The sequence below is a fragment of the Leuciscus leuciscus genome (assembly GCF_965113295.1).
Source record: "Leuciscus leuciscus genome assembly, chromosome: 20".
Taxonomy (NCBI): domain Eukaryota; kingdom Metazoa; phylum Chordata; class Actinopteri; order Cypriniformes; family Leuciscidae; genus Leuciscus; species Leuciscus leuciscus.
The window spans coordinates 3,863,870-3,890,125 of NC_138744.1; the positions used below are offsets into that span (position 1 = coordinate 3,863,870).

Genomic DNA, 26,256 nt, shown 5'->3' on the forward strand with positions numbered 1-26,256 from the left:
ACCAAAAATTAATTTCAAAGTGAACTATCCCTTTAACTGAAACATAAACACAGATGAGTTTGTTCTGTGTTCATGGAAGATCGGTTGTAGAAGCATCTGGTAGATTTTGGGAGAAGGAGGCTCATCAGGAGGGGATATTCCAGAAACAGGTTATGTGACATACCCGGGTAAGTTTACTCAGAGTAAGCGGATAACCTCCACTTTCAGCTCCAAAACCTGAGGTAACTTTCAGGGTATGTAATAGCATAGCAACTTACTCTGAGTTTCATACTCAGGGAAGACTGAACTTACTCCAGATTTGAGGTTTGAGTTATAGCAAAGGTCTGGGTTAAACAACCGAGAATTCACGGTATATGTGATGGTAAGTTAAACTTGCTTTCTGGAATACCCCCAGCTGAAGAGAGAGCTTTCATTTCAATTACTTGAGTGAAAATAAGGACAAATTCCTTGTTGGTTCTGGCTTTTCTAAACCGAACATGTCAAATAAAATGTACTGCAATGGAGTCCATGGTGGGATCACATGACCAGCCAGCAGCAACCAGTAGTAAAAGTGATAATACTAATAATTTCCTTTACTTTATATAGCACTTTTAGCGCTCAGTGCATTTTACAAAGCATAAACAAGTACATTTAAAGAGTCCACTCTTACACATTCACTGGCTGTTTTTTGTGCTGTGATGCAGTTGTTTCCAGTCCTGATCAGTCTAATCTGAGTACTAAGACCAGTTTACAGGCAACCTGCCCCTCTGCACAAGTCCATCATTCAGACTCAAGAGATCGATAGACGTCTAGATCACAGGAAGCTGGAAAATGTTCAGTGGCTTGTTGGAGGCTGTATATGGATTGCAGTCCATTTCACCTAAGCGTGTCTTTTGATGCTCTTAAAAACGACAGATGAAACCTCAATCCCCAAACCCTACACCACAAGACTCTGATTAACACCAGCGCTTTCCAATTCTTAATAAAAATCTGCTTTATGTGCTGTGAGGGTGCCTGGAGTTTATGTATGATCAATCATGTTTTGTGGATTTTGTCATGTCAGCTCAGTTCGTCTCGCCCTCAGAACTATGAACATTCAGCACTACAGTGAGCAGAGAATCTAGACCAGGGATATTATTAACTAAAACTGAATATCACTAACTTGATATCAATAACTAAAACTATTAAAAGCTTTTTAATTGAAATAAAGCTGAAATAAAATATTAAAACTTATAAAACAAATAAAAACTAACAAAAAATTATATATAACCTAAATAATATATATATATATACAGTACAGGCCAAAAGTTTGAACACATTACTATTTTTTATTTTTTTGAAAGAAGTTTCTTCTGCTCATCAAGCCTGCATTTATTTGATAAAAAATACAGATTTTTTTTAATATTGTGATATGTTATTACAATTTAAAATATCATTTATTTCTGTGATGCAAAGCTGAATTTTCAGGATCATTACTCCAGTCTATCACATGATCCTTTAGAAATCATTCTAATATTCTGATTTATTATGAGTGTTGGACACAGTTCTGCTGACTAATATATTTGATGAATAAAAGGTTAAAAAGAACTGCATTTATTCAAAATAAAAAATATTTTCTAATAATATAAATCTTCTTTACTATCACTTTTTTATCAATTTAACACATCCTTGCTAAATAAAAGTATTGATTTATTTCAAAAAAAGAAAGAAAAACAATTACTGACCAGTAGTGAATACTGTTGTTACAAAAGATTTCTATTTTTAAAACATTTGCTTCTTTTTTTTTCTTTTTCTTTTTTCTTTTTTCTTTTTGTTCATCAAAGTATCCTAAAAAAGTATCACAGGTTATGAAAAAATATTAAGCAGCAGAACTGTTTCCAACTTTGATAATGAATCATCATATTAGAATGATTTCTAAAGGATCATGTGATATAGACTGGAGTAATGATCCTGAAAATTCAGCTTTGCATCACAGAAATAAATGATAATTTAAAGTATAATAAATTGAAAACCAATTATTTTAAATTGTAATAATATATCACAATATTTTTTTAAAAATCTGTATTTTTTATCAAATAAATGCAGGCTTGATGAGCAGAAGAAACTATTAAACTATTTTTACTATTAAAAATAGTAATGTGTCCAAACTTTTGGCCTGTACTGTATATATATATATCATACAAATAATACCTTTAATAATAAAGGCCTTGATTATACTGATCTGAATAATTTTCGTCCAATTTCGAAATGACCATTTATATCTAAAATATTAGGGAAGGTTGTTTTACTTCAAATTTTATGTGAGAATGATATCCTGGATAATTTCCAGTCTGGATTCAGAGCTGGGCCCAGTAAAGAGACAGCTCTGGTAAAAGTGCTGAATGACCGGTTAATAGCAGCTGATTCTGGGCTGGCAGCTGTTTTGATTACATTGGATTCTCTTGATCATTTGATTGTTTTAGACCGGTTGGAGTGTGAGGTTGGCATTCGTGGAAGCGCGTTTCACTCATATCTACAGGACAGAATATTCTCTGTTAATTTAGCAAATGCTTCATCCTCTGTGGCCACCTTAAAATATGGTCTCCCTCAAGGCTCTATTTTAAGTCCTATATTGTTTTCTCTGTACATTGTGTCCTTTGGGTTCTATTTGTCGTCGCTATGACTTTTCTTATCATATGTATGCAGACGACACACAGATTTATGTACCTCTCGAAGTCGGGAACGAACAGTCCCACTTTCTTCAACTTAATGCAAAAAAAGTCTGAAATTATAATATTTGGTCCACCAAAATTCAAAGTGAAGATAGCCAGTCTCTTGCTCCATTAGAAATGACAGTGAAAGATAGTGTGAGAAATCTTGCTGTAATAATCGACTCATCCCTTAGCTTTATCAGCTTAGATTGATTTCTAAGATAATACTTTCTTAGTTTTAAAGATTTGGAGGTCGTCGTCCATGCTTTTATTATGTCAAGACTGGACTACGGCAACTCTCTCTATGCAGGGATCTGTCAACGTCGACTATGCCGTCTTTAGCTGGTGCAGAATGGCTTCTGACTGGCACAAAAAAAAGGGACCACATTACTCTATTATCCTCTCTTCATTGGCTGCCGGTTCAGTAAAGGATAGATTATAAGATTTTATTAATGTTTTTTAAAGCATTGCATAACATGTCTCCAAACTACATTGCTGACCTTTTAGGATCTTAAATATCAGGTAGGGCATTAATATCAATGGACCAATTTTTGCTGGCTCTCCCTTATTCTAAAAAGAAGTCAAAGGGTGACCGAGCTTTTTCAGTTGTGGCTCCCAAGTTGTGGAAAAGTCTTCCCGTTCATATCCGGCTATATCTCAAACAATAGAAATGTTTAAGTCTCAGTTAAAAACGTATCTTTTTAACTTAGCTTTTAGTTAAGGGGTATTGTACATTGTTATAACTTATTTTTATTTAGTTTGATAAATAAAATTCATTATACAGTTGTGTGAGGGGTATGTCTAAGAGTGTGTAGTCATGTCTTCATCTGCTAGGCTTGATAAATGTTTTTATACATGCATGTTTTATTGTTTTTAGTTAACTGTGAAGCACTATGGGCAACAACATTGCTATTAAATGTGCTATATAAAAAAAAAAGTTGAAGTAATACTACACTGTTCTGGACTATTGATATTAATTAGAAATTTAGAAAATATAAAAAATAGAATTTTATATTCTATGTAAAAATATATATTTTTATTGTTTTTAGTTAACTGTGAAGCACTATGGGCAACAACATTGCTATTAAATGTGCTATATATATTTAAAAAAAAGTTGAAGTAATACTACACTGTTCTGGACTATTGATATTAATTAGAAATTTAGAAAATATAAAAAATAGAATTTTATATTCTATGTAAAAATATATTTTAAAATAGTCAGTAAGTCTACATATGAACCTGCATATATAAAGACATTTCTTATTCTGCATATAAGGTCTCCGTTTTTTTTGGGGGGGTGACAAAAAAAAAAAAAAAAAAAAAAAAAAAAAAAACATTTGTCCATGCTGAACATGTCAGAATAGAAATAGAATAGTAAGCCTTTATTGTCATTATACTCGCATACAATGAAATTAGGAAATGCTTCCCTTGGTGCCGAAGAAATTATACAACAAACACAAACAAAATAACATACGACACAAAAAAAACATAATAAAAAACTGAACAATTATGTAGTCAAATATTATAAATATTGCACTAATAAGAGAACTACTGATTGAAAAACTTGAAAACTGTTCATTCCAAAGTAAAAAAATAAAAAATAAAACAATTTGGACAAGTTTAAAGGTCCCGTTCTGCGTGATCCCATGTTTCAAACTTTAGTTAGTGTGTAATGTTGCTGTTAGAGCATAAATAATATCTGTAAAATTATAAAGCTCAAAGTTCAATGCCAAGCAAGATATTTTATTTAACAGAAGTTGACTACAAAAAACGGCTCGATTGGACTACATCCCTCTACTTCCTTCTTTAATGATGTCACTAGAACCGTTTCTTGACTAACCTCCGCCCACAGGAATGCTCCCTCAACTCTACTGGCTACTTGCACTTCTTATAACTTACGCTACTGTGTTTACTCAGCTCTTACGGTGATTTTCTGAAGTAAAACTGATGCTTCATCTTTTGTGTGATGTACAATAAACTTTATTAAACTCATCAGTACATGTTTGATCATCATTCAGACAGCAGACTTGTAGGCTATTAATAAATAATGGATACATAGCCTACAAGCAGATGACAAATACGTTATAATAACCGTAATTAAACTACTAAACCATACCTGTTTCATCTCTATACAGCACTCTGACTCTGTAGGCATTATTGTCCGACTCGAAATGAACGCCGTTACTGAGAGTTTCTGATATTATCATCATTCCGTGAGATGAATTTTTCCTGACAGACTGAGCGCGAGCTCATGAAGCTCCGCCCCCTGTGTCGTCCAGCAGCAGCTCATTTGCATTTAAAGGGCACACACTGAAACAGCTCGTTTTTCTGAGCCCCAAAAAATGTCAATTTAAACATGCTGTAAAAAATGATCTGTTGGGTATTTTGAGCTCAAACTTCACATACACACTCTGGGGACATCAGAGACTTATTTTACATCTTGTGAAAAGGGGCATAAAACGGGACCTTTAAACTGTACTTTTGTTGAGGGGCCTGAACTTTGCTTTAAAAAGACATGTTTGTTTGCCTGTTCCAGTATGGAAACGAAGGTCATGTGAGAATTCATTTTTGTAGGGATATGTATTGTTAGTATATGTATGTATTGTTAGTATATGTTCTGTAGTACTAGTCCAAGTTTCCAAACTCTGCAGGAGATATTGATACATTATATCATCCCAAAATGATTGCTGAAACATGCTGTTATTCTGTATGTGTGATATTTGCATATGTGCACAAACAAATGCTGTTGACCTTCAGAAAGGTCAGAAGAGAGAGAACCGCATTACTCTCTGAGGCTCCAACACATTGTGTGAAATGAGAGCGAGTGCAGATGGAGCCAAAACGAGATCAATATACCGATTAGAACTGTAATACGCTAATGGTTTGGCGAACGAGCGGACAGAAATAAACCCATGAGGATAATCAGAGTGTCATTTACCTCCTGCTCCCAAAGACTCCAACTGACACTTTCTTTTATTTTCATCTTCCCTTTATTGGAATGAGATTTCCATGAATCCCCAACTAATATAAAGTATAATAATTTAAAATTGAACTTTACTTATTAATAATTATAATAATTGCTTTGTGAACTCAAAAGTTTTTTTTTTTTGTTTGTTTTTTTTTTACTGTTTTTGAAAAGAAAAAAGGTAATAAATAAAATAAATTCTGTATAATTTTAACGGATTTTAATTATAGTTTCTAATTTCCAAAAAAATAAAAATAAACAGCTTTAATGTGTGCACACTACTGTGATTTGAACAAACCTTTCAATTAATTAAAGGCAATGTGAAAAAAGGAGGTCCTGCCTGTGCATTGTGTTTGAGGGGCGTGGCCATAAGCTCATGAATATTTAATGATGGTGTCCTGGGCAAGATGTTGACTATTAAGAACCGTTAATTGTTGTTGCTGATCATTAATAATGGCTATAGCTTAGTTTACAGATCTGTTTGATGCTCTCCTTAATACAGTTGTGTTATGTTATTTTATTTTAAAGGAATAGTTCACACAAAAATTTAAATTTCCATACACAAGAATTGCTATACACACACACACACACAAAAAAGATATTTTGAAGAATGTGGATAACCACACAGCTGATGACTTCCATCAACTTTCTTCAAAATATCTTCTTTTGTGTTCAGCAGAAGAAAGAAATTCATGCAGGATTGGAAAACTTTGAGTGTGAGTAAATAATGACAACATTTTCATTTTTGGGCGAACTATCCCTTTAAGGCACCATGATTGAGAGGATTTATTATTATACATTTTTTTTCACTTAGATTACTCTGAAAGTTTATTTGGAGCATCATATACTCATTTTGTGAAGAAAAACAATAAGATATATTGTAGCAAACTGCATATTCAGAGATCTTATATAGGCACAACCAGACGCATCGGAAGGATAAATCCAGTGCGGAGGCTGAGGGTGAGCTGGTGTGTGTCACGGTACAAATGTTTTAATGCTTTTTATCAGATCAGGCCACTTAAAGGCAGGAAGCGGGTCGATGGTCCACTCTGACAGAAAGGTAATGCTATTAGCTCTGGCTGTGATTGGCAGATGCTCCTGGAATGAGGGATCGTGGGATTGATTGACCGCCTCCGCACTACTATTATGTTGAGATTCATAAGATCACTCATTTATTTATTAAATATTGATATTGACTGATGCCCTTTCCTGGAGATGATTGTGGTTTCATATGCCTTTATTTAAAAAGTTTTAGTAAGTGTTCCAGCACAACATTAAAATCATGCTGGAATCTGACATGTTTGCTTTGGTCTAGTAACAGACTGGTTTAAGGTCTTAAGGTTTAAGGTTTCAGAGATGGACGCCACATGGATCAATGACTCCAACCTGGACAGAAGCCTCAACCGCTAATGAATACAGGCTGAGACATGCGTTTGCATTCAGACTCGGAAGCAGGAGAAAAAACATACGCTTTATCTGTATATTCCAGGATGCACCATGTGTGTTTTCAATGAGAAAAAAAAAAAAAAAAAAAAAAGGAAAATAATAAATGAATCAGTATTCACAAATATAGCGGTTTCTTTTTACTTCAAAACCAGAAAAGAATTAGTCTTTTTTATTTATATGTCAAAATATGTGTATTTTGAGAGAGGATTGCATTTAGGGTTGTAATGTCAATCACAATTTGTAAGCAAGAAAATGCCCCTTTTTTTTAAACCATTAACTTTCAACAAATGGAATTTTTATGAGCTTATGAATAATGAATTATGGTGTATTTTCACTTATGGAGTTTCAGTTAAGTTAACAGCAAATGCATTAATGTAAATGCGGGTAAAATCTTGGGTAAAAGGAACATTTTTATTCATGAGTTATTACTGTAAATTAATGTATAATAATAATAATAATATTATATATAAGTTTAAAATAAGGTTACAATAAAAGGAGGTTTAAGGTGTCATAAATAAAAAACGTATTGGCATATAAAGAGGACAGTCATATTGGATTATGTGTGTAGGGGTCAAAGGTCATCACCCATGGTGGTTCGGGTGTAAGGTCACAACTTGTATGGTTATAAATGTTTTTTAAAGATCTGGTTCCAGAGGGTCAAATAACATTGTTTATGTATTATTTTGATTCCTTGTGATTTTGAGTACAGAATGCATTTACAATCATATTTCTTAGCATTAACTCGCAATAGAAACGCACAGAATAGAACAGAAGAACAATGGGAATAGATTGTCCCTCCGAGTGTTAAATGATGGATTGATCCTTCACTCAGCACCTCAGTGCATCCGGAGAGCTGATCACAGCACTCTGAGCTCGTCGGCTCTATATTAACAAAGTGAAACGTCACTTGCCATGTTTCTGCAGACGCTGGCCAGAAAATGCTGACTTGGGTACAAACACAGGCATTTAATTAAATGTGGCGGGTGGTATATCATAGCTATGGACTTTAGAGATTAATTCCAAATTATTTCTTGGAAACGTATTCATTTGTGCAATGCTGGCTCAGTTTGCTGAGACAAGACAACTGTCTTTACTGCTTGTTTTCATGGTTGATGGGGCATTTTTATTCTGCTTGCTCTAAGTAGGTCATTCTCACAAAGACCAAACCTCCAGTCCTGGCACCATTTAAATACTTGGCCCAAAAGCCATGCATTTCCCCAACCTTTTCACACAACTGTGCACAACATTGTTGTTTTTTTTATCATGATATTGTTTAAATGCATGATTTCAGACATAGATACATACATATTTAAAGCATAAAATAATGCAAACTTGATATAATTGCTTATAAAAGTGCATACACATATGGGCTGGTTAGCTGAACTATAGAAAATAACTTTGGTTTCATTTTAGAACCATGAAAATGGAGCGAAGAATTACAATAAATGCAATATTTGTTAGACACAGTGAGCTGACAATGAACAATGCCAAATAAATATTTTTATAGATATATTATAGATATATAAAGTAGTAGATTTTTATATTTAGTGTGATTTTAAATGCTGTGAAATACTGTATACCCAGCTAACAAAAATGTGTTCTGAGAAAATGTTGCTAACATTCCCATTTCTGAATGGTTTTAAAAACGTTTTTTTTTGTTTGTTTGTTTTTTTTGTTTTTTTTTTTGTTATGCGAACATTAAGGAAACATTCCATTTTATTCTGCAAACTTTATTGGAATGTTACTGAAACAAGACGAACATCCAACTGAAATAAACATTCCATGAATGATGACATTTTTAACTAACGTTTTTCAGAAAGACCCGTTAACTTTAAACAAATGTTCCATTAGCATTCCTGGAAGAACATTTGTTCATAGCTTTGAGAGAACATTGCCAGAACGTTAGCTTAAGTTCCGAGAACGTTCCCTGTTAGCTGGGTAAATGACTAATGATCCTGTCTAACCTTTCTAAACCTCCTCTGCATGCACACAGACATTCACGTTCTTGTGTTTGTCCCAGTAGTGACATTCTTCAGGAAAACTCGACACAGCGAAGCTCTCCTTGTGACGACTGACGGCATGAACCAGAAAGCCAGCTAACTGCTTCTCCAGAAGCTCCACGACAGCTTTGGCATCTCCCTTCCTCGCAGGACCTTCCATCATCTGTTTGATGCTCTCGTTGGGCACAGGCTGAGGGGCGCTGCAGAACGAGACCACCAGGTTTATGTCATTTCCTTCAGATACTTCAAAATAACTCTGTCCGGCCACACTCTGAAAGTTTTGTCCAGCTCGAAAGTTCCTAATTTTGCCCAAGTCACTAACGCCTCTGATGGACCAGCTCACCCAGTCGTACTTCTTCACCAGGAAGTCCAGCAGTTCCTTGGCCGTTTCCTGGAGGTTCCCATCCTCTCTCTCCTTCACAAGCCTCTTGATGTCCAGTTCAGCTTGCTCTGGAAACGAATGCACACATTTCTCAATCGCTTCCTTCATTTTCATCTCAATTTCTTGGATCTTTGCGCTCCAGTCTTGAATCTTCTCCTGCTCTGCTTCTTCTCCCTGAGTAAGGAAACAATATCCCAGCAGAGCGATTATTCCCAGGCAGAGCAGCTCCTTCAGCCTGACGCAGAAATCTTCCAGGACCCTTCTGTTTCTGGCCTCGTATTGTTCCACAACATCCAGGATTGGCTCCCCAAAAATGCTGTTCCCCATCACAGCATCATAAAGCATGTAGAGGTTCTTCTCTCCTCCTGTTTTGGGAAAATGCTGCAAGAACACACGTTTTCTGACCTCCTTATACTCAGGTTTGGCCTCCAGAATGTCAATGTATTTTCTGAACTGGTTGCATAGATTTTCCTCCACAGCGAAGAACTCAGAATCCAAGCGTCCCTTTTTAATCTCGCAGTTGATGTCTTCTATTTGAGATGAGAGGACATCCAATTTGCTCCTCACAACTAGAAACTGATCTTTGACATATGTGATCTCCTTGCTTTCCACATTGTCTAAGACCAGCCTCAAAACTGGTGCAGAAGCTTCAAACAGAGGACACATCTCTCCAACAGCGCTGGCCAGCACCTCGGCTCCTCTCTCAAACATCTCCATCACTGCTTCAATGGCCTCCTTCTTCTGGGCCACAACCCTCTCTAGTGGACTGGACATTTCTAAAAACAAACAAAAGCAATTAAAACAAAGACAGATTTCTTTATTTTACTATTAAAATCTCATTTCTTTCAGCTCAGAACACTTTTTAATTCTTATTGTTTAAGAAAAATAAAAAATGGCTCTCTCATTCTTGTCTGGGAGAATACATTGTAAATGAGTATTAGAAAAGCTATCCTACTTTTCTCAGACAGTACAGCCAAATATGGGAGAGAGAAAAGTGCATGAAACCAGTGAAAGTGAAAACCAAGTGCATTGGTTCAGATATGTCATAATAATATTTTATATAATTATACAGTGTCCTTGTTACAGATACATACTTACTACAGTAATAACAGTAAATTATGCAATTACATGCAACTAACCCTAAACCAAACCTTAACCCTATAGTAAGTACATGTAATTAATATTATTTACATGCATAATCACACTGTAACAAGGACACTCAAAATAAAGTGTAACCTACTTTTGTTCTCATAAATCATCCTTTTAAAATCGAAATGATTACAAGTGTTTTCCATCACTGCAAAAAGCATTAAGTATAGGCATGAAACCCTCATCACGTTACTAATTTTACAAGGATAGCCAATTGTGCCATCAGCATTTTTTTCTATTTTAAATCTGCATGCATGTTAATAAGCAAATCTTGTTAAATCAAGTCCAGACACATTTTAAACCTCAAAATGATCATATTCAGAGCAAAATAAGGCGCATTAGAATCATGTAGCAGATATGGCACCACTGAATGTGCCATCTTCTGTTCCGTAAAGGACACACCTCGAAAAAGCGTTTTAACGCGCAGTCTGCCTCATAAGTGTCCTATACGCGCATCGCAGCATTAACACGCGCAGAAAACATTTCAAACAGGTTTCTCACGTCTGGCAGGTTGAAGAGCTTCTGTCCGAATTACGTGTCCGAAATTCAGGTTTCCCTCAGGTATTGGCTTGAGGAGGATATTTGTGATGATCTGAGTGACTGTGAAATGAACAGAGAAACAGCGCGAGGGCGCGCGCGCAAGAGAGAGAGGCGATTGCGCGCGATGAGGATGCGTCAGGATGATTTTGGTTTGGAAAGCCCTTGGCAACAGTCGGGTAAATGTCTCATTTTTGACGTGGTTGGCTGTACTTTGCGTCTTATTCATATTTTGACAAAAGATAGAAGAGTTGTGTGTTGTTTCTAAAGAGAACTAGCGCGTAATGTTTGTTCATCAAGAGGAATATTGCGCGCAATGCGCATCATGGAGCAGCTCAAGTGGACAACAAGAAACATGCGCAGATATTTTCCACACAAGGATGGCAGGTATTTCACACACACTAATGATATATTTGAGCTTAACTAGCTTTATATTGTATGATGTTATAGGCTATAATATAAACGTATATTATATGGGAAAATCCAGGGGAAAATTTTGATAATAGCTACTCTGTGCTTAAATGTTCTCTTCTCTGAGCGTGTGCTGATGAAGGAGGGTCCATATTATGAATCAAACGTGGATAAAACGAACGAAAATACGGAAATCACACGCATCTGTATAGTCTATATATTTAGGTAAATCAAGTGGTGGATGCACATTTATTTTCTAACAATACACTAATAAACGTTTGGGAATAAGTCAGATACGTGTGACATTGTGTCTGAATGCGTCATACATGAATGCATGCTGAACATGATGACATATTCCCATGAGACCCAACAGAGAAGGTGTTATAGGTGTTATGGTGTTATGAATATGGTGAATCTGGTTATATTACAGGGAGACCAGAGTGTGTGACATGGGGAAGTTACTATAAGGTTTTACATCTAAAGTCTAAGCTTTTTTCCCCCTTTTCTCTCTTTTTTTCAAAGCTTTCAACGACACCATTCACATTTATTACGACATTTTTTACGTGATTTATGTCCACCAAACAAAATAGTTGCTGGGTAAACAACACAATAAAACAAAACTGACACATTTATTTGATCTGAAAGCGTAATGTAAGACTGACTTAGTTACTCGATTCATTCATTCATTGCAGTTTTTCCCCAAGTAAAATGCCAAATCGTTGCTGCTTCCTTCTACATTTTGACCGATTTTTTATTGTTTTGTGTATCTTTCTTTCTTTCTTTCTTTAGAATCACGAGTCCATATGATTGCCTGTCCGACTTGATGATGACGTGAATGACTAAAGATCCGTCTTCTGTGACGTAACATGGGGTAAAACTTGTATTTGTTTTAATCGCTATTTATAGGATTAATCACAATTAATCGTTTCACATCCCTACTTTGTTTCATAACCATTATTACCTGTAGCTACTAGATTAGTTTATTCTAACATGATACCACCATTCACTGAGTAGAACAAGGGATCAAGATTTGGCAAGTTAGTTGGCAAAGTCCAGCTGCTGCTGGGACATGTTATTATTAACTACAACATTGTGTGGGCAAAAAGTATTTTTGTTATGATCATTAAATTTTTGTAATATTCTTCTGATTAAAAATAAATACAAATAAAAATAAATCCCTTCAATATAGCTAAATTTTTAATTTTAGTATAGATGTTTTACCAGAGCCCAAGTTTAGGAGGGTTTTTAAAAGTCTGAAATGGAAAAATATTTAATGTCTGCTGCATTTGACGTATGGATACGAAAACGTACAGTACATTTATTTATTTGTTTATTTATATATTTACAATTTATACCCAACATGAATGAAATACACTTAAAAATGCAAATCAAGCTGATTTATTTATAACAACGTAGTGAGAACATGTAAGTGTTCAAACGTGCTACAATTTGAAATGTTTATAACTGCATATCGCATGCTGTTTTATATACATTAAAAATGTGTAGATTCTAAACACACAGTATGCTAGTAGGCTATTCATATTTTGGGCCTAAAGCTCAGATTGTGCTCTTTTACTGCCATCTAGTGGCAGAAGTTCATAGCATACACTTGGTGTTCAACATGAGTTCCCAACTTCCGGGAATTTACATTGTTTATAAATTGGACTATTTCAGCATTGCTTTATAATGAAATGCAGGATAAATAAATTAGAAAACCACATAACAAGAAAAACAGTCCCCTATAGAAGTCCCCTCATCTACTGTAATCTCCTTTAGTTCAATATACGTATATAAAGATTTTATGTGTATTTCTCATGGATATATCTTTAAATTGAATGTATATAGATTAACTAATTAATTCACAGGAATATACACAGGAATATTCACACTAATATATATATTAGTGCTGGGCAAAGATTAATCGCGATTAATCGCATCCAAAATAAAAGTTTGTGTTTGCATAATATATGTGTGTGTACTGTGTATAATTATATTGTATATATAAATACACACATATGCATGTATTTATTTAAGAAATATTTGCATGTATAGACTGTATATACATTTATACATAATTTATATTATATATAAATATAAATAATTTATATATAAATTAAAAAAAATCTTATATATATACATGCATATGTGTGTATTTATATATACAAAATAATTATACACAGTACACACACATATATTATGCAAACACAAACTTTTATTTTGGATGCGATTAATCTTTGCCCAGCACTAATATATATATACTGTATGTAATGAATTTGAGTCAAAACAACTTGGAATATTTCCTTGTATCTTTATTGAAAAATGTAACAATATTGTACAGCGTTACAAGTGCAACAGCATTCCAAAGAAAATTTATTTTAATAATGATTGGGAAGGTAACGTTCCAATCCTTGAGACATTCAAAAAGAACATGAAACAGAATTATAGTGGCATTTATATGCCAGTGCTTTACGGATACATTTAAAAGATACGTGATTATAGATGAACTTCAGTCGTGTCAGACTAAACGTGCAGGACTGTACATTAGGTTGCAGTATAGGAAGCACATCAGGTGCTTTATTTATCCCAAATAAAAGGGTCAAAGGAATGCAAAAAGAGATCTTCAGTTTAGATGTCACTTCTTATATTAAAATATATGCTCTGATAATCTGTTCTAATGGCACTAAAAATGACACACATGATACAATTAAATGCATACTCGAATCTACTACTAAATAGATTTAGGTATGCCAAAAAATGCATAAACATGAAAATTTCACAGACAGAAATTTTGATCTTAGTATGCACAGACAGAAAATTGTATACTCTTTATTTTGCAACGTTTGTATAGATATAGATAGACAGATAAATAGATAGAAAGACAGATAGACGATAGAGAGACTGACAGAGAGATAGATAGAGTTTCAGATAGAAAGACGGATAGACGATAGATAGACTGACAGAGAGATAGTTTCAGTGTACATACTTTATATTTATTTATATTTATGTAGTGTTGAAGCTTTTTAAAAAACAATTTTCAAGGTGACACTGCTTTTGAACTTTAATAATATTTTTATAAGCACAGTCGGCATTCTGTAGATTAGTGTGAATTGTGTTTGTCATGTAGTGTTAAACTGAGGCAAGGCATGAAGAAATGTGATCATGTGATTAAAAAACGAAAACAAGAAGCAGATTACAGGAAATGAGATGGCATCACTGTGTGACCGTCAGCATAACCTGTTCACCGGGAGGATAATGATGCATTAGATGCTGCAGGTCGATGAAGTCCATTACAGGAAAAGGCAAAAGCACGAGTGCAATAAAGAGCGTTGGTTGTGCAGAAAGGCATCGCGATCACTTGCATCTCCTCAGCACCTCCTGCATTTTCACCTGCACGTTCTTCATATTCTCTTCCCACTCCTCGTTCCGAGATTCCAAGTCGTCCCCTATGATGCCGTAGTAGCCCATCAGAGCGATGAATCCGATGCAGAACAGGTATGCGAGTCGCGTGCAGAGGCTTTCCATGACGCGCTGGTCACCCAGCGAATGCTTCATGTACACCTCCAGAATGGGCTGGCTGAAGAGTTTGCGCTTCCCCATCACGCCTTCATAAAGCGTGTACATGTTCTGGTCGTCTTTGTCGTTGATGAAGCTCTCGACGAAATCTTCCCTCTTGCGTTGCATGTTCTCCGGCTTGGCCTCCACGATCTCCATGAACTTGCGGAACTGATTGCGAATGTTTTCCTCCACCTCGTGGTACTGTTTGTCCAACGTCTCCTTCCTGATCTGCAGCAGGGCTTGACGGTTCTGCTGCGAAATATCATCCAGGGCTCGATTCACGCTGCCGAACTCCCGTCTGAGTTTCTGAATGTCTTCGTCGTCCACATGGTGCAGCACCACCCGGATGAGAGAGCCGGCCACACCGAAGATGGGATTGACCACCGCCGCTGCTGACGAGATGGTGGCCACACATTCTAGAACCTTCACAAGGCCCCTCTTCAGCTTCTCTGGGTCCTCGAAGATCTCAGCCATTGTTGTCTGGAGGAGGACTGTATTAAGCTCTTATCTTAGAGTTGACCTGAAGAAGGAAACAGATCACAATCTCAGAGTTAAACATAAATTATATTCAAAATACTTATCTACAAGGAATCAATGGCTCAATCAGCATTTGTAGCTTTAGGTTGATTACTGCAAGAATAATTCTGTTCCTCATTTTCTTTAAAAAAAATTTGCAAAAAACAGTGAGGAACTTTTAATGGAGGTAAATTGAGGATTTAAAAGCAGAAATGTAAAGCTTATTTTAAAAGCTCTTACATTAATTATGTTACAATGTGCACTTTATTTGAGCTGTAAAGCTGTTGAAATCATAATTTGTAGTTTTTTTTAGGGGTTACACTGTCAAATCGATCAATGAAATCAAAGTGCTGTCAAATCAATTAATCACGATTAATCGCACGATTAAAAGTTTGTAAATATACATGTGTGTGAATACATATACACACATATATTAGTGCTGTCAGATTGATTAATCGCAATTAATCGATTCTAACAAAAGTTTGATTATAATAATATATGCATGTATAATATATATATATATACAAATACACACAAATATTTATGTTAGATAAGATTTATCGACTTGACAGCACTAAACTGCATGGGAATAAGAGATTTTTCACACTAAATCATGTTAACATGCATACTTTTAAGTCTTGTGAGTATATTTGCAACAGTGAGTACATCATTTTTTTTTTTAGATTCCGCAACCACAGCAATCTGCCTTTGAAACTTTGACAACTTTGCATTTAATGCAAATCAAAACAATTTCCATATTCACCTGCATTCTGCAGTCATTGTCCTTAGTGATCACATCATGAATTGACATGGCAGAAATCACATATGGTCATATAACATGACAAAGACAAAGACTAACTGCCATATGAGAGAAAAACTAAATATATCCATTTATTGTGCAAAGAATAATCAAACATAAGCAAATCATTATATAATAACTCGGAATGTGTAACTCACATCAAAGACTCACATCATTAGAAATATATATTTTTTACAATATATTCAGTCACAATAATGACCAAAACATGCTGAATATTCTTTAAAAACATTTGTAGCTGTTGATATACAGTATTAAAGGGATAGTTTTTGAAAATGATCCCATAATTTACTCACCCTCAAGCCATCCTACTGTAGGTGGTATGGATTACTTTTATGAGTAATCAACAATCAAAAACTCAGGCTCTATTCCTTCCCATTATAAAGCTTGGAAGAGCCAGGATATTTTGTAATATAACTCTGATTGTGTTTGGCTGAAAGATGAAAGTCATATACACTTAGGATGGCTTGAGGGTGAGTAGATAATGTGATCATTTTCATTTTTTGGGTGAACTAACCCTTCAAGAAGAGATTGCATCAAAAAGTCCATTGGCAAGCAGAGAAAGAATGACCTATTTTACACCCCACATGATTTATTGAAACTTTCTTATTCAAGATTGCTTGTGACATTAAAACTTTAAGCATATCATGAAACGGATTTGTCTCAGCAGTTGTTCAGTGTGACTTCAGTTGTCCTCAGTGCATTGGTCCAGAACTTCTTGCATCTTGGCTTGAATCTCAATGACCCTCGGGCCCCATTTGTCTTTCACTTCATCCTCGTCATCCTCACTGACGGCGTAGTAGGCCATCAGCCCCATAAGACCGATGTAAAACAGGTGGGCCAGGTGAGAGCAGCGGGCTTCCATCACCTTTTTGTTCCTTTGACAGTTCTCCAGGTACACTTGTAGGATGGATCTCCCAAACAGAGTGGATCCCTTCACACCACGATAAAACACATCTAAGCTCATGTCGCTCCCGTCCTTCTCGTAGATCTTCACAAACTCCTGCATGTGATGATCTGAGTTCTCAGGGTCCAGTTTTACTCTTTCCAACATGGTGTTGAAAGCACTGTACTGATGCTTGATGACTTCCTCGTGTTTACCGAAATTCTCGTTGATCTCATCGATGCGGATCTGTCGGAGCACCTTCTTGTTCTTCTCCGAGATGGTTTCCAGCTTTTCGTGGATCTCCCTGAAGTCCTTGCCCATCTCATGGTCTTCCTCATCCGTGAGGCCTCTCTTGACGACTCCGACCACTGAAGTCACAATCCCGAAGAGAGGATCTATGGAGGAGGCGAAGGAGGAGATTTTCTCCACATAGCACAGCACTTTGACCGCAGTCGCTTTGATCTCCTGTTTTTCTGCCATAGATGGGTCTGAATTTTGGACTTTGGCTCTTCTAGTCTTTCAGTGTTGTCTGATTCTGAAATGAAAGGAAAACATATTCTTAATAAAAACAGAACAGACCATAATTCCATTTCAACACTTCCTGATCCTGAACATGCAACATCTGGCATGCTTTCTTGGACATTTTTTATTTTAAATATTACAATTTTAAATTGAGTATAAATCTATATTTTAAATGTAAACTTTCATTTCATTCAATACTGAAAACTATCAAATAGTTCAATGCAAAATTTCAAAATGGGCAATTAATTTTTTTTGTATTTGTATGCATATTAGAGTATCAAGCTGTTAGAATAGCAACATACTAACATTAATCTCTATTGGAATCAACTTTGAGTTGTCTTTTGTGGTTTTATTTGAGTTGCTGCCTATGTAGAGTGTCCCAAATTGATCTCTTTTAAGGCTCAATGACCATTAGATTCTACATTAAAAGGCAGCTGTTCATGTAGGCCGTAGGTTTTGGAATAATTTTCTCTTTCCATGACCGTAAAAGGTTGCTGTCCAGTTCTGAATCTGCCATGTTCAGAATGGTAATAATCAATTGTACCTGTTTCCTAATAAGTAACTAAAATTTAACTTTCGCGCCAGGGAAAATATCTAAACTTAAAAAAAATTAAAAAGTGTATATAACATGACATTTTTATTTACAGCTTTTTGTGCTTTCAGAAAGGAAGTTCACATTAAGTGTCGACTCTTATTCACAAAGTAAGGGATTATTCAAAATACAGTAGTAATCAAAAACCGGTTTGCACAGAAACAAACTAGTAATTAAAAACTAAAACAATACAGTTGATAAGCACATTAGGTTTGACATTCCCATCAAACCACATGGCATTATGAATGATGTCATGCTTATGGCTTTCCTCATGTTTTCCTTATTATAAACAAAAAGTTTTTTGTATAACATGCACTTTATCTTTGTGAGTCACTAAAATAGCTTTCTAGACTGAATGAATGGCAGTATGGCTTCTAAACAGGCTAACACAATTAGCTTAAGAGGGAGGTTAGATGAACAGCAAAACATATTCGGTTAGATGAAGCAATATTATTCCACAGTCATGTCTCAGGACACACGTTTAAGCAGGAGAATGTTCTAAGCTATGAATCTTACCTTTAAATGCGTCTGTAGCCGTCAGTTCCTAATGGTGCTGCTGCTGTTTTTGTACAAGCAGCCACCATTTCACTGTCCGGTCTGAGAAACAGCACCTCCCTCTTTGTCAAAAAAGGGCAGGGTGTGGGAGTGACTCATACCACAGCAATGCTGATTGGTTTAGAAAAAAAAAAAGAAAAAAAAAAAGCATGCAGCTTTTTCCGCAATCCCCTTTCTGAAGAACACGCACACACCCTGCATGGAAAATGGCTGCAATGCGCTCTTGCCAAGTTCAGTACTGAATCTAGTCACTTACAGACACGAATGAATAACTAGTTGGAGCAGATGAGTAAATTAGAGAACATTTAGATTGCCTATATAAAAGAGGAAATTCTGACGTTGACTAGTCTAATACTAATGCATGAGTCAGAAAGTATGTGGAAAAACTGTACAGTAGGCCGTACAGTAGATCACTAAACATATCTTACATTTATTTAAATGCAACAATTACATAAGAATGTTTTCTTCATTCTGAACGTGTTTCATGAATGAGGCCGTGTGTAAAAATTCAGGAAGCAGGTACGTCCTGTTGTGGCTTATCCGGTTAAGTGAAAAAAAAAAAAAAAAACACTAAAGCATAAACAAAGGATGAATATACGCAGAAAGGAGAGGCGGTCGGGCAACTGTGCGTGTCAGCTGCCATTTGAACAGCTGTAAGAGAGTCAAGTTCATTGACAGATGCGTGGTGTGAACTGGGCTTTGTGTGGGTTCATTTTGTAAACAGAGTGCCGGCAGATTACACTGAATAGCTAGGACAATAATATGCATTGCATGCTGGGAGGAAAAGGTCACATTTTCACTTTGTTTAACTTTGTGAATGAGTGTCACCTCTAACCATTTAAGACAGGAAAATGAACTCTTACGTTGCAGTGAGAAAGACTGGATGTCCCAAATGGAGATCTTGTTTTTTCTTTTCTTTTCTTCCAAGTACCTGTGACAGAACAGAAGGGGGGGACAAAAAAGCATAGAACTTTTAGCAAAGTATATTCAGAGAGTTTCGGGTCAGTTATCTGTTGAAATTGCAATAATGACTAGTGATAATCTTGATATCATTAGTTAGAATGTTATCAGATATTTCACACAGTAAGTAGGGGAGAGCGGGGCACAACCTAACGCGGGGCTAGTTGTAACACACTTGTTTTAAATACTTCCGCACATGCTTGGATGACGAAACTTTGTGTATTTACTAGTTGCCATATCAACACTATAAAGAAAAAAAAATTCCACCAAAATTAGAATTTTTTGGGAAGATATCCATAGACATTTATTAAACCATAGCAAAAGTAAATTTCTTAAGTAAATTTTTCATCTCTATTTTTTGTGTTTATTTAAAATAAGACAAATCTGATATTATTTTAATCTCCAAGATGTTATTTAACAGTTGAGATAGTTATTTAATGCTTCGCTAACTAGCAGAAGACACTAGCAGGGTTTAAACCCCAGTTGTGCAGTTGGGGCATGTTGTCACACTGCGTTACAATGTGCCCCTATTAGAAATATGCTATTATATTCTATACTTTTATTAATTCTATTAAGAAAACGTGAGAAAAAGGTGAATAAAGACAGAGTCAATGTTCAGAAATTACTAATTATTTATTTGTTTTGAACTATGTTGTATGGCTGTGTTTGCATGTGTTCGTAGTCAAAACTCAAAAATGAGTTTATATTTAATTATTAAAAATTGGCATTATTTTATATGAAAAAGTTTTTAATTGTATTTTATTTAGAAAATATTTTAGTTTGTTTTGTATATATATTTTTATTAGATCAGATAACATTTTAAGCTGTCATATGTTATGTTACAATGTGCCCCACACATGTTACAATGTACCCCGCCTATGGGGCATGTTGTCACATTTCACTTCCATTCTTTCGGGGTATATCAAGAAAAAAGTATATACTGTATTGATAAAACAAAAACACATAATTGTACTAGACATGTGGGAAATTAATGTGGGAAAAAATAAATACTCTGAACCATAAGTAGATTTACACAAACTGAGAAAGTCAAAAAGCGTTACTTTGTGCCCCGCTCTCCCCTATGCTATTATTTTCCAGCAAAGGTGTGTGGCAATTTACAGCAACTGTTGCAAACTAAAAACCTGGTCTTTTTTTGTAAATATATATTCCATTTGACACTTTTCCAGCTAACAAGAAACATTCTCAGAACTTAAGCTAAGTTTCGCTCAGTTATGAATGAACGTTCTTCCAGTAACGTTAATAGAACGTTCGTTCAACGTCATCTGGTCTTTAATAATGTTAATATATAAAATTAGCACACAAACATTATTTATACATCATTCATGGATCTTTTTTTCCTGAAACATTTTAGATGGATGTTCATCCTTTTTTAAATGTTACTACTTCTGAGAACATTCAAAAGTATCATTCCAGTCATGTTTGCATAATGTTCAAATGGAATGCTTCCTTAGAGTTCCTATAACTAAGAAAGACATTTGTAAAACATTCTTAGAACACATTTTTGTTAGGTTCACTATTGCTGAGCCCTGTTATTAATGCAATTAAACAAGTGACACATCTATCAGTACATTATGACTCATTGAACAAAATAACTTCACGGGAATTTTATATGGCATGAATGCTAAACAATATGGCCCTAAAAACATAAAAGTTCATTTTTGTTAAAACTCAAAAATCACTTTTAAAGGCTAACAGAGTAATATGAAAGCTCCATTTCTGTCTCTGTAATACCAAAATATCATCTTTTGTGTTCAACAGAAGAAAGAAACTCATACAGGTTTGGAACATCTTGAGGGTGAGTAAATGATGAAAATTTGGGTGAACTAAACCCTTTAAGCAATTTTACAGTGACATATCCACAATTTACTAATTAAATTAAATCATATAACTTTTCAAAAGAATATTGTGGCATAATTGTAAAGTAGTATGGCTGTAGTATAGCGAGCTATAAAATAGAAAAGTTAATTTTTGTTAAAAAGCACTTTTAGGAGGGCAATAAGGACACTGCATGCTGCTGTCAAATTCAGGTTAAACAACTATCCTCAAACGGGGAACTTTAACATTTACACTTGCTGGATTTAGTGTATGGGACAGAATATAGTAGTAGTTCAGTAGTCTATGAGCGAAGAGAGCTTATGAAACTTCACAGCAGACTTATACCCTGTGATGTAATAGCAGATGATGTGCAGCTGTCTTTAGGGGTTAAAACTCATTTAGTGTCTGATGACTGTAATGGTATTGTACTGAGAGCTTAGGGGACCTATTTATTAAGCAAAAAAGGGGATGCATGGAACTCTAAATGAAAGCATATTTACTGTTCATATTTTCCCATTTGAGACACAGACCCTTGTTCCTGATCCTTCCAGAGGGGGCAGTAATTTACATTTTCAGATTTCTGCTATAAAAAAAAACGCCATACAATGACAAAGTGAAATTGACTGTGATGCCCCCAGGAGGACTAAATTTTAACCCTTTAAATGCTGGATGGTTTTAGGATATGAAGTACAAAGTTGCACCTACATCCTCCATCCTTTCTATTTTTTCCGTATTTAACCCTTTCGGTTCACCTTTATGCTTTATCTTGTGTAAACAAATATAATTAGGTTCATTTATATTAACTAACTCACTTATTTAAATATAACTTCCCTCCATTTCCAACAGGAAAGACACAAATGATCAAAAGATTAATTATCATTGATTAATATGATCATCACTTTTGAGTATTTAACCCTTTCAGTTTATCTTTATGCCTTATCTTGTTCAAACAAATATGATTAGGTTCATTTTTATGAACTAAATAACTCACTCATTTAAATATAACACAACTTCCCTCTATTGATTAATCATTGATTAATATGATCATCCCTTTTGCATATTTAACCCTTTCAGTTCATCTTTATGCCATATCTTGTGTAAAAAAAAAAATGATTAGGTTTATTTATATTAACTGAATAACTCACTTATTTCAAATATAAAACAACTTCCCTCCATTTCCACCAGGAAAGACACAAATAAAATCAAAAGATGAATGAAAATGTATTAATATGTTATATATTAAAAATATTTAACCTTTTCAGTTCCTCTATGCCTTCCTCTATGTAAACAAATATGATTAGGTTCATATATAAACGTACAATATTTTGCTTTATAATATATATAATTCACTTATTTTAATTTAACACAACTTCCCTCCATTCCAACAGGAAAGACACATATATTTATTATTGATTAATATGATCAACACTGAAAGGGTTAATAGGGTAATTTGCACCAACACCAGCCCAATAGCAAAATGTTGTAAGTTTTATATTGATAGATAAATAATAAAAAGCTGGGCTGCCTTAATTAGCCCATTACAGAACTTAGACAAGGGCCCTGATGACTCTCTGGCAAGACTAATCTGAGACTAGTCCATACTGTGTGCTTAACTATTCCCATACTCCAGTCCTAACTAGAAAAGCAGTTCATGTTAGAGTGTTTACACTCCACACTCACTTAGTTAAGACTGGAACATGATCTCCTAAAGGTTTCTTCAAGTCAGCAATACTAGCAACCATAACTCAGATTATTACTTAATTGTAAAAGATGATTTTTTTTTTCTTGCAGTTTAACTTGAAAACAGTTTTATATGCTTGAGCACAGAGATAAAAAATTCCAGAGTGTCGAGTAAGTCAGGAAGTACGCCGTCCCAACAGCATTCACCACTCCAAGGAGCGGCCATCTTTAAAGCTCTCTATCAGTTCACTCAGAGAAGCTAATATGGCAAAATTACCTGGTAAAATCACATAAATACATAATAATATACAGGATTTACATCCTTTTAGTACATTTAAGTGCGTTTTAGTCTTCAGGGACCATCCTTAACATGTTTCCTCTCTTTCTTTTGTAAAGCATTGACTGTATGTCAAATTGGACACTTCCCTTGGACAAGCAGCCAAGGGATCAAGACAGAACAATTGCAGACCATCATTAACAAGCCAAAGCACAACAAATCAACATCTTCCTGTGTTTTCCCAACCAATGTGAGTATTTGAAAAAGTCTACAGCCCATTTGGAGTAGATCAGTTTCAGCCAGCTGTTGTCTGCCCTGTTATAGCTCCCCCTAGCAGCTCCCTCCATATTTCCTTGTTCATGCTAGCCATGATATCTATTCTCACCCTATACAGACACCATGCAAGACTTGTTAAAATCCATATACAGGCATGCATTAGGGCCAATGTACATCCCAATGAACCCATCCATCCATTAGTGGCCTGGGCCATTGGAGAACACAGCTCCTCTTACCTTTTCAGATTGCTTTCTTCAAAGTCCCAATCCCGACTGTACTTCTTCTTCCCAGCAAACACTGCAAAAGAGGCACTTCCATTTTAGCTCAATATGGAGGGGTGTTCAAATTGGACTATACCATTTAAACTGGTGTACAGATGGCCCTGGTGCCTCAAAAAGGGCCCTTTGGCCACCAATATTAATGCAAGTCTCCACTTGCTCCATTGCAGAGGCATGTATTAACCCCTATTGACCAGCCCCCTCCTCAAGCCACAGATGACCTCCCCCAGTGACATTCAAATATTCCAGCCTTCCAACAGTCAGATAGTCTATACAGAGAACCGACTGTCACTTCTGGAGGCAGCTGAGGGCACACAGAGTCTCCAAACAGGCCAGCTGCCAAGCTCTGCCATTGGTGACACTGGGTGGAAGCTATTCATGGGGGGGCTTTTTATTAAAATTAAGCTTTAAGTAATAAATTTAGAGTTAGAATATACCAAATTTAGTTAAATAGGGTACTGAAATATGAGCCATCTATTGCATACGCTGGCACAGAGTTAAAAAAGCACACCCTTCCAGTGGTGTCAGTGTGTCTCCAAATAGGACACCTGGTTCTAGCATTAATAAAAGAGCTTAGCAGCCTTAGCTTTGGAGTTTAAAATATATTTTTAAGGTATACCAAGCAACATGTATAAGTTCTGATTTGAGACCAACCAGTGTTGAATCACTGTTTTGTATCTATATGAAATGCCTCAATATCATCATTACACAGGCTTTGTGAGGGCACACACATTTCCAAGCTGCTGTTCCTTTAAAGACAACAATCATGCTCTAAAATTTGCTCTTCAATTGTCTCATTAATAATGCACGAATCAGCATACAAGAACAATATTCACCCAATAAAACAAGAAATGATTATAAACAACTCAATGGGGATCAGTGCATCATTCTGTGATGCAAGTACTTTGCACATGTTCTGAACATACAAACAAACGGATAATGTTGTCTGCAAAATGGTGCAAACACAGGATATATGTTTAAAATGTGATCACAAGCATATTTAGATGTCTTGAAACATAAATGTATGCTAAAACTAAAAATAACTCCCATGCACAGAAGCAAACATCTATCTAAATGCACAGAGGTGTGAAGTCACAGGGTGAGTATGTAAGGTCACAGCTGTTAGAAACTAAGAGATATGGGTATTGAAAGGCATACAGATCTACACAAGATTGTTTATTTATTTATTTTTGTCTACACCATGTTTTGTTCTGTGTCACAGTCTCATTAGCATATGTATCTGCTACAAGTTAATGTAGTTTAGAAATCTACAATTTGAATTAATGTAAGGTAGGCCTACAAACTAAAGATTGGTGAGCTATAATCTAACCCAATACAGGTTTGTAACAAATTTGAAAACAAAAGGATTCTGAATAATTTTGTTTATATTTATTGTGCTATTCACTCGTAGGCTACTGGTTTAAAATCATTATTATTCCGTTTCCATCACCATTTCTTTTAAAACATTTTAGTTCAAAACGTTAAACATATAAAAAAACATTTAAGTTCAAAAGCGCAAATAAAACGGCTGTGGCGATTCTGTAGTCACATTTTGCATTGTCTCATTATTTTGTGAGAATACAAGCTTTCATTGGTAGCCTAAGCCTTGCAATCCTCCTAGTCCGCTCAGCCATGATATTTCTAGTGTTTTAGCATGTAAATGAAAAGATTGCGTGGCTGTCGTGAATTATGTTAATTTAAAGGCCTTTTATATGTCATCATCCCCCCAGAACGTTGGTGGTCCAGACTAGTGATTTCATCCTGTTACTGTTTTTTAAAACTGACGGTGTTGCAACACTCATCATCGGTAGCAGTGTGTACTTAAGCATGCTTAGATACAAAAACTGACTGAAATAAAATCACAAAAACGCTTACCGGGCGAAATCGTGCAAAATCTGAGGAGAGTGCGCCAAACCGCTGCGGGTGGGATGATTCGATGAAACAGAA

General features: G+C 35.4%; 2 protein-coding genes and 1 long non-coding RNA gene across 11 annotated transcripts in view; 1 reads left to right on the plus strand and 2 right to left on the minus strand.

Moving 5' to 3' along the window:
• The window catches only part of LOC309484510, a 27,134-nt gene extending 2,887 nt beyond the window's left edge, over positions 1-24,247 (plus strand). The window contains exons 2-3 of the long non-coding RNA XR_014200869.1: positions 12,349-12,430; positions 21,742-24,247. This is a non-coding gene — a long non-coding RNA (uncharacterized lncRNA). The remainder of the gene's footprint in view (positions 1-12,348; positions 12,431-21,741) is intronic.
• rpz6 (rapunzel 6) lies at positions 5,157-12,340 on the minus strand. Of its 2 annotated transcripts, none has more exons than XM_082150756.1 (2): positions 11,113-12,340; positions 5,157-10,238 (listed from the first exon to the last, which is right to left on the minus strand). In XM_082150756.1, the coding sequence occupies exons 1-2, from the start codon at positions 11,375-11,377 to the stop codon at positions 9,049-9,051; spliced, it is 1,455 nt and encodes a 484-aa protein (XP_082006882.1). In that variant the 5' UTR covers positions 11,378-12,340; the 3' UTR covers positions 5,157-9,048. The 2 variants fall into 2 exon arrangements, with proteins under 2 accessions (XP_082006882.1, XP_082006883.1); XM_082150757.1 differs by having other exon boundaries at positions 11,014-11,256.
• On the minus strand, positions 13,852-25,692 carry LOC309484479 (protein rapunzel). Of its 8 annotated transcripts, none has more exons than XM_082150851.1 (3): positions 24,254-25,636; positions 19,848-19,917; positions 13,852-15,617 (listed from the first exon to the last, which is right to left on the minus strand). In XM_082150851.1, exon 3 carries the CDS (start codon positions 15,586-15,588, stop codon positions 14,911-14,913), a length of 678 nt encoding a protein of 225 aa, XP_082006977.1. In that variant the 5' UTR covers positions 15,589-15,617; positions 19,848-19,917; positions 24,254-25,636; the 3' UTR covers positions 13,852-14,910. The 8 variants fall into 8 exon arrangements, with proteins under 8 accessions (XP_082006977.1, XP_082006974.1, XP_082006976.1 ...); XM_082150848.1 differs by having other exon boundaries at positions 13,852-15,634; positions 19,866-19,933; positions 24,268-25,632; XM_082150850.1 differs by having other exon boundaries at positions 13,852-15,634; positions 19,866-19,922; positions 24,256-25,632.
• Between the last annotated feature and the right edge of the window lie 564 nt (positions 25,693-26,256).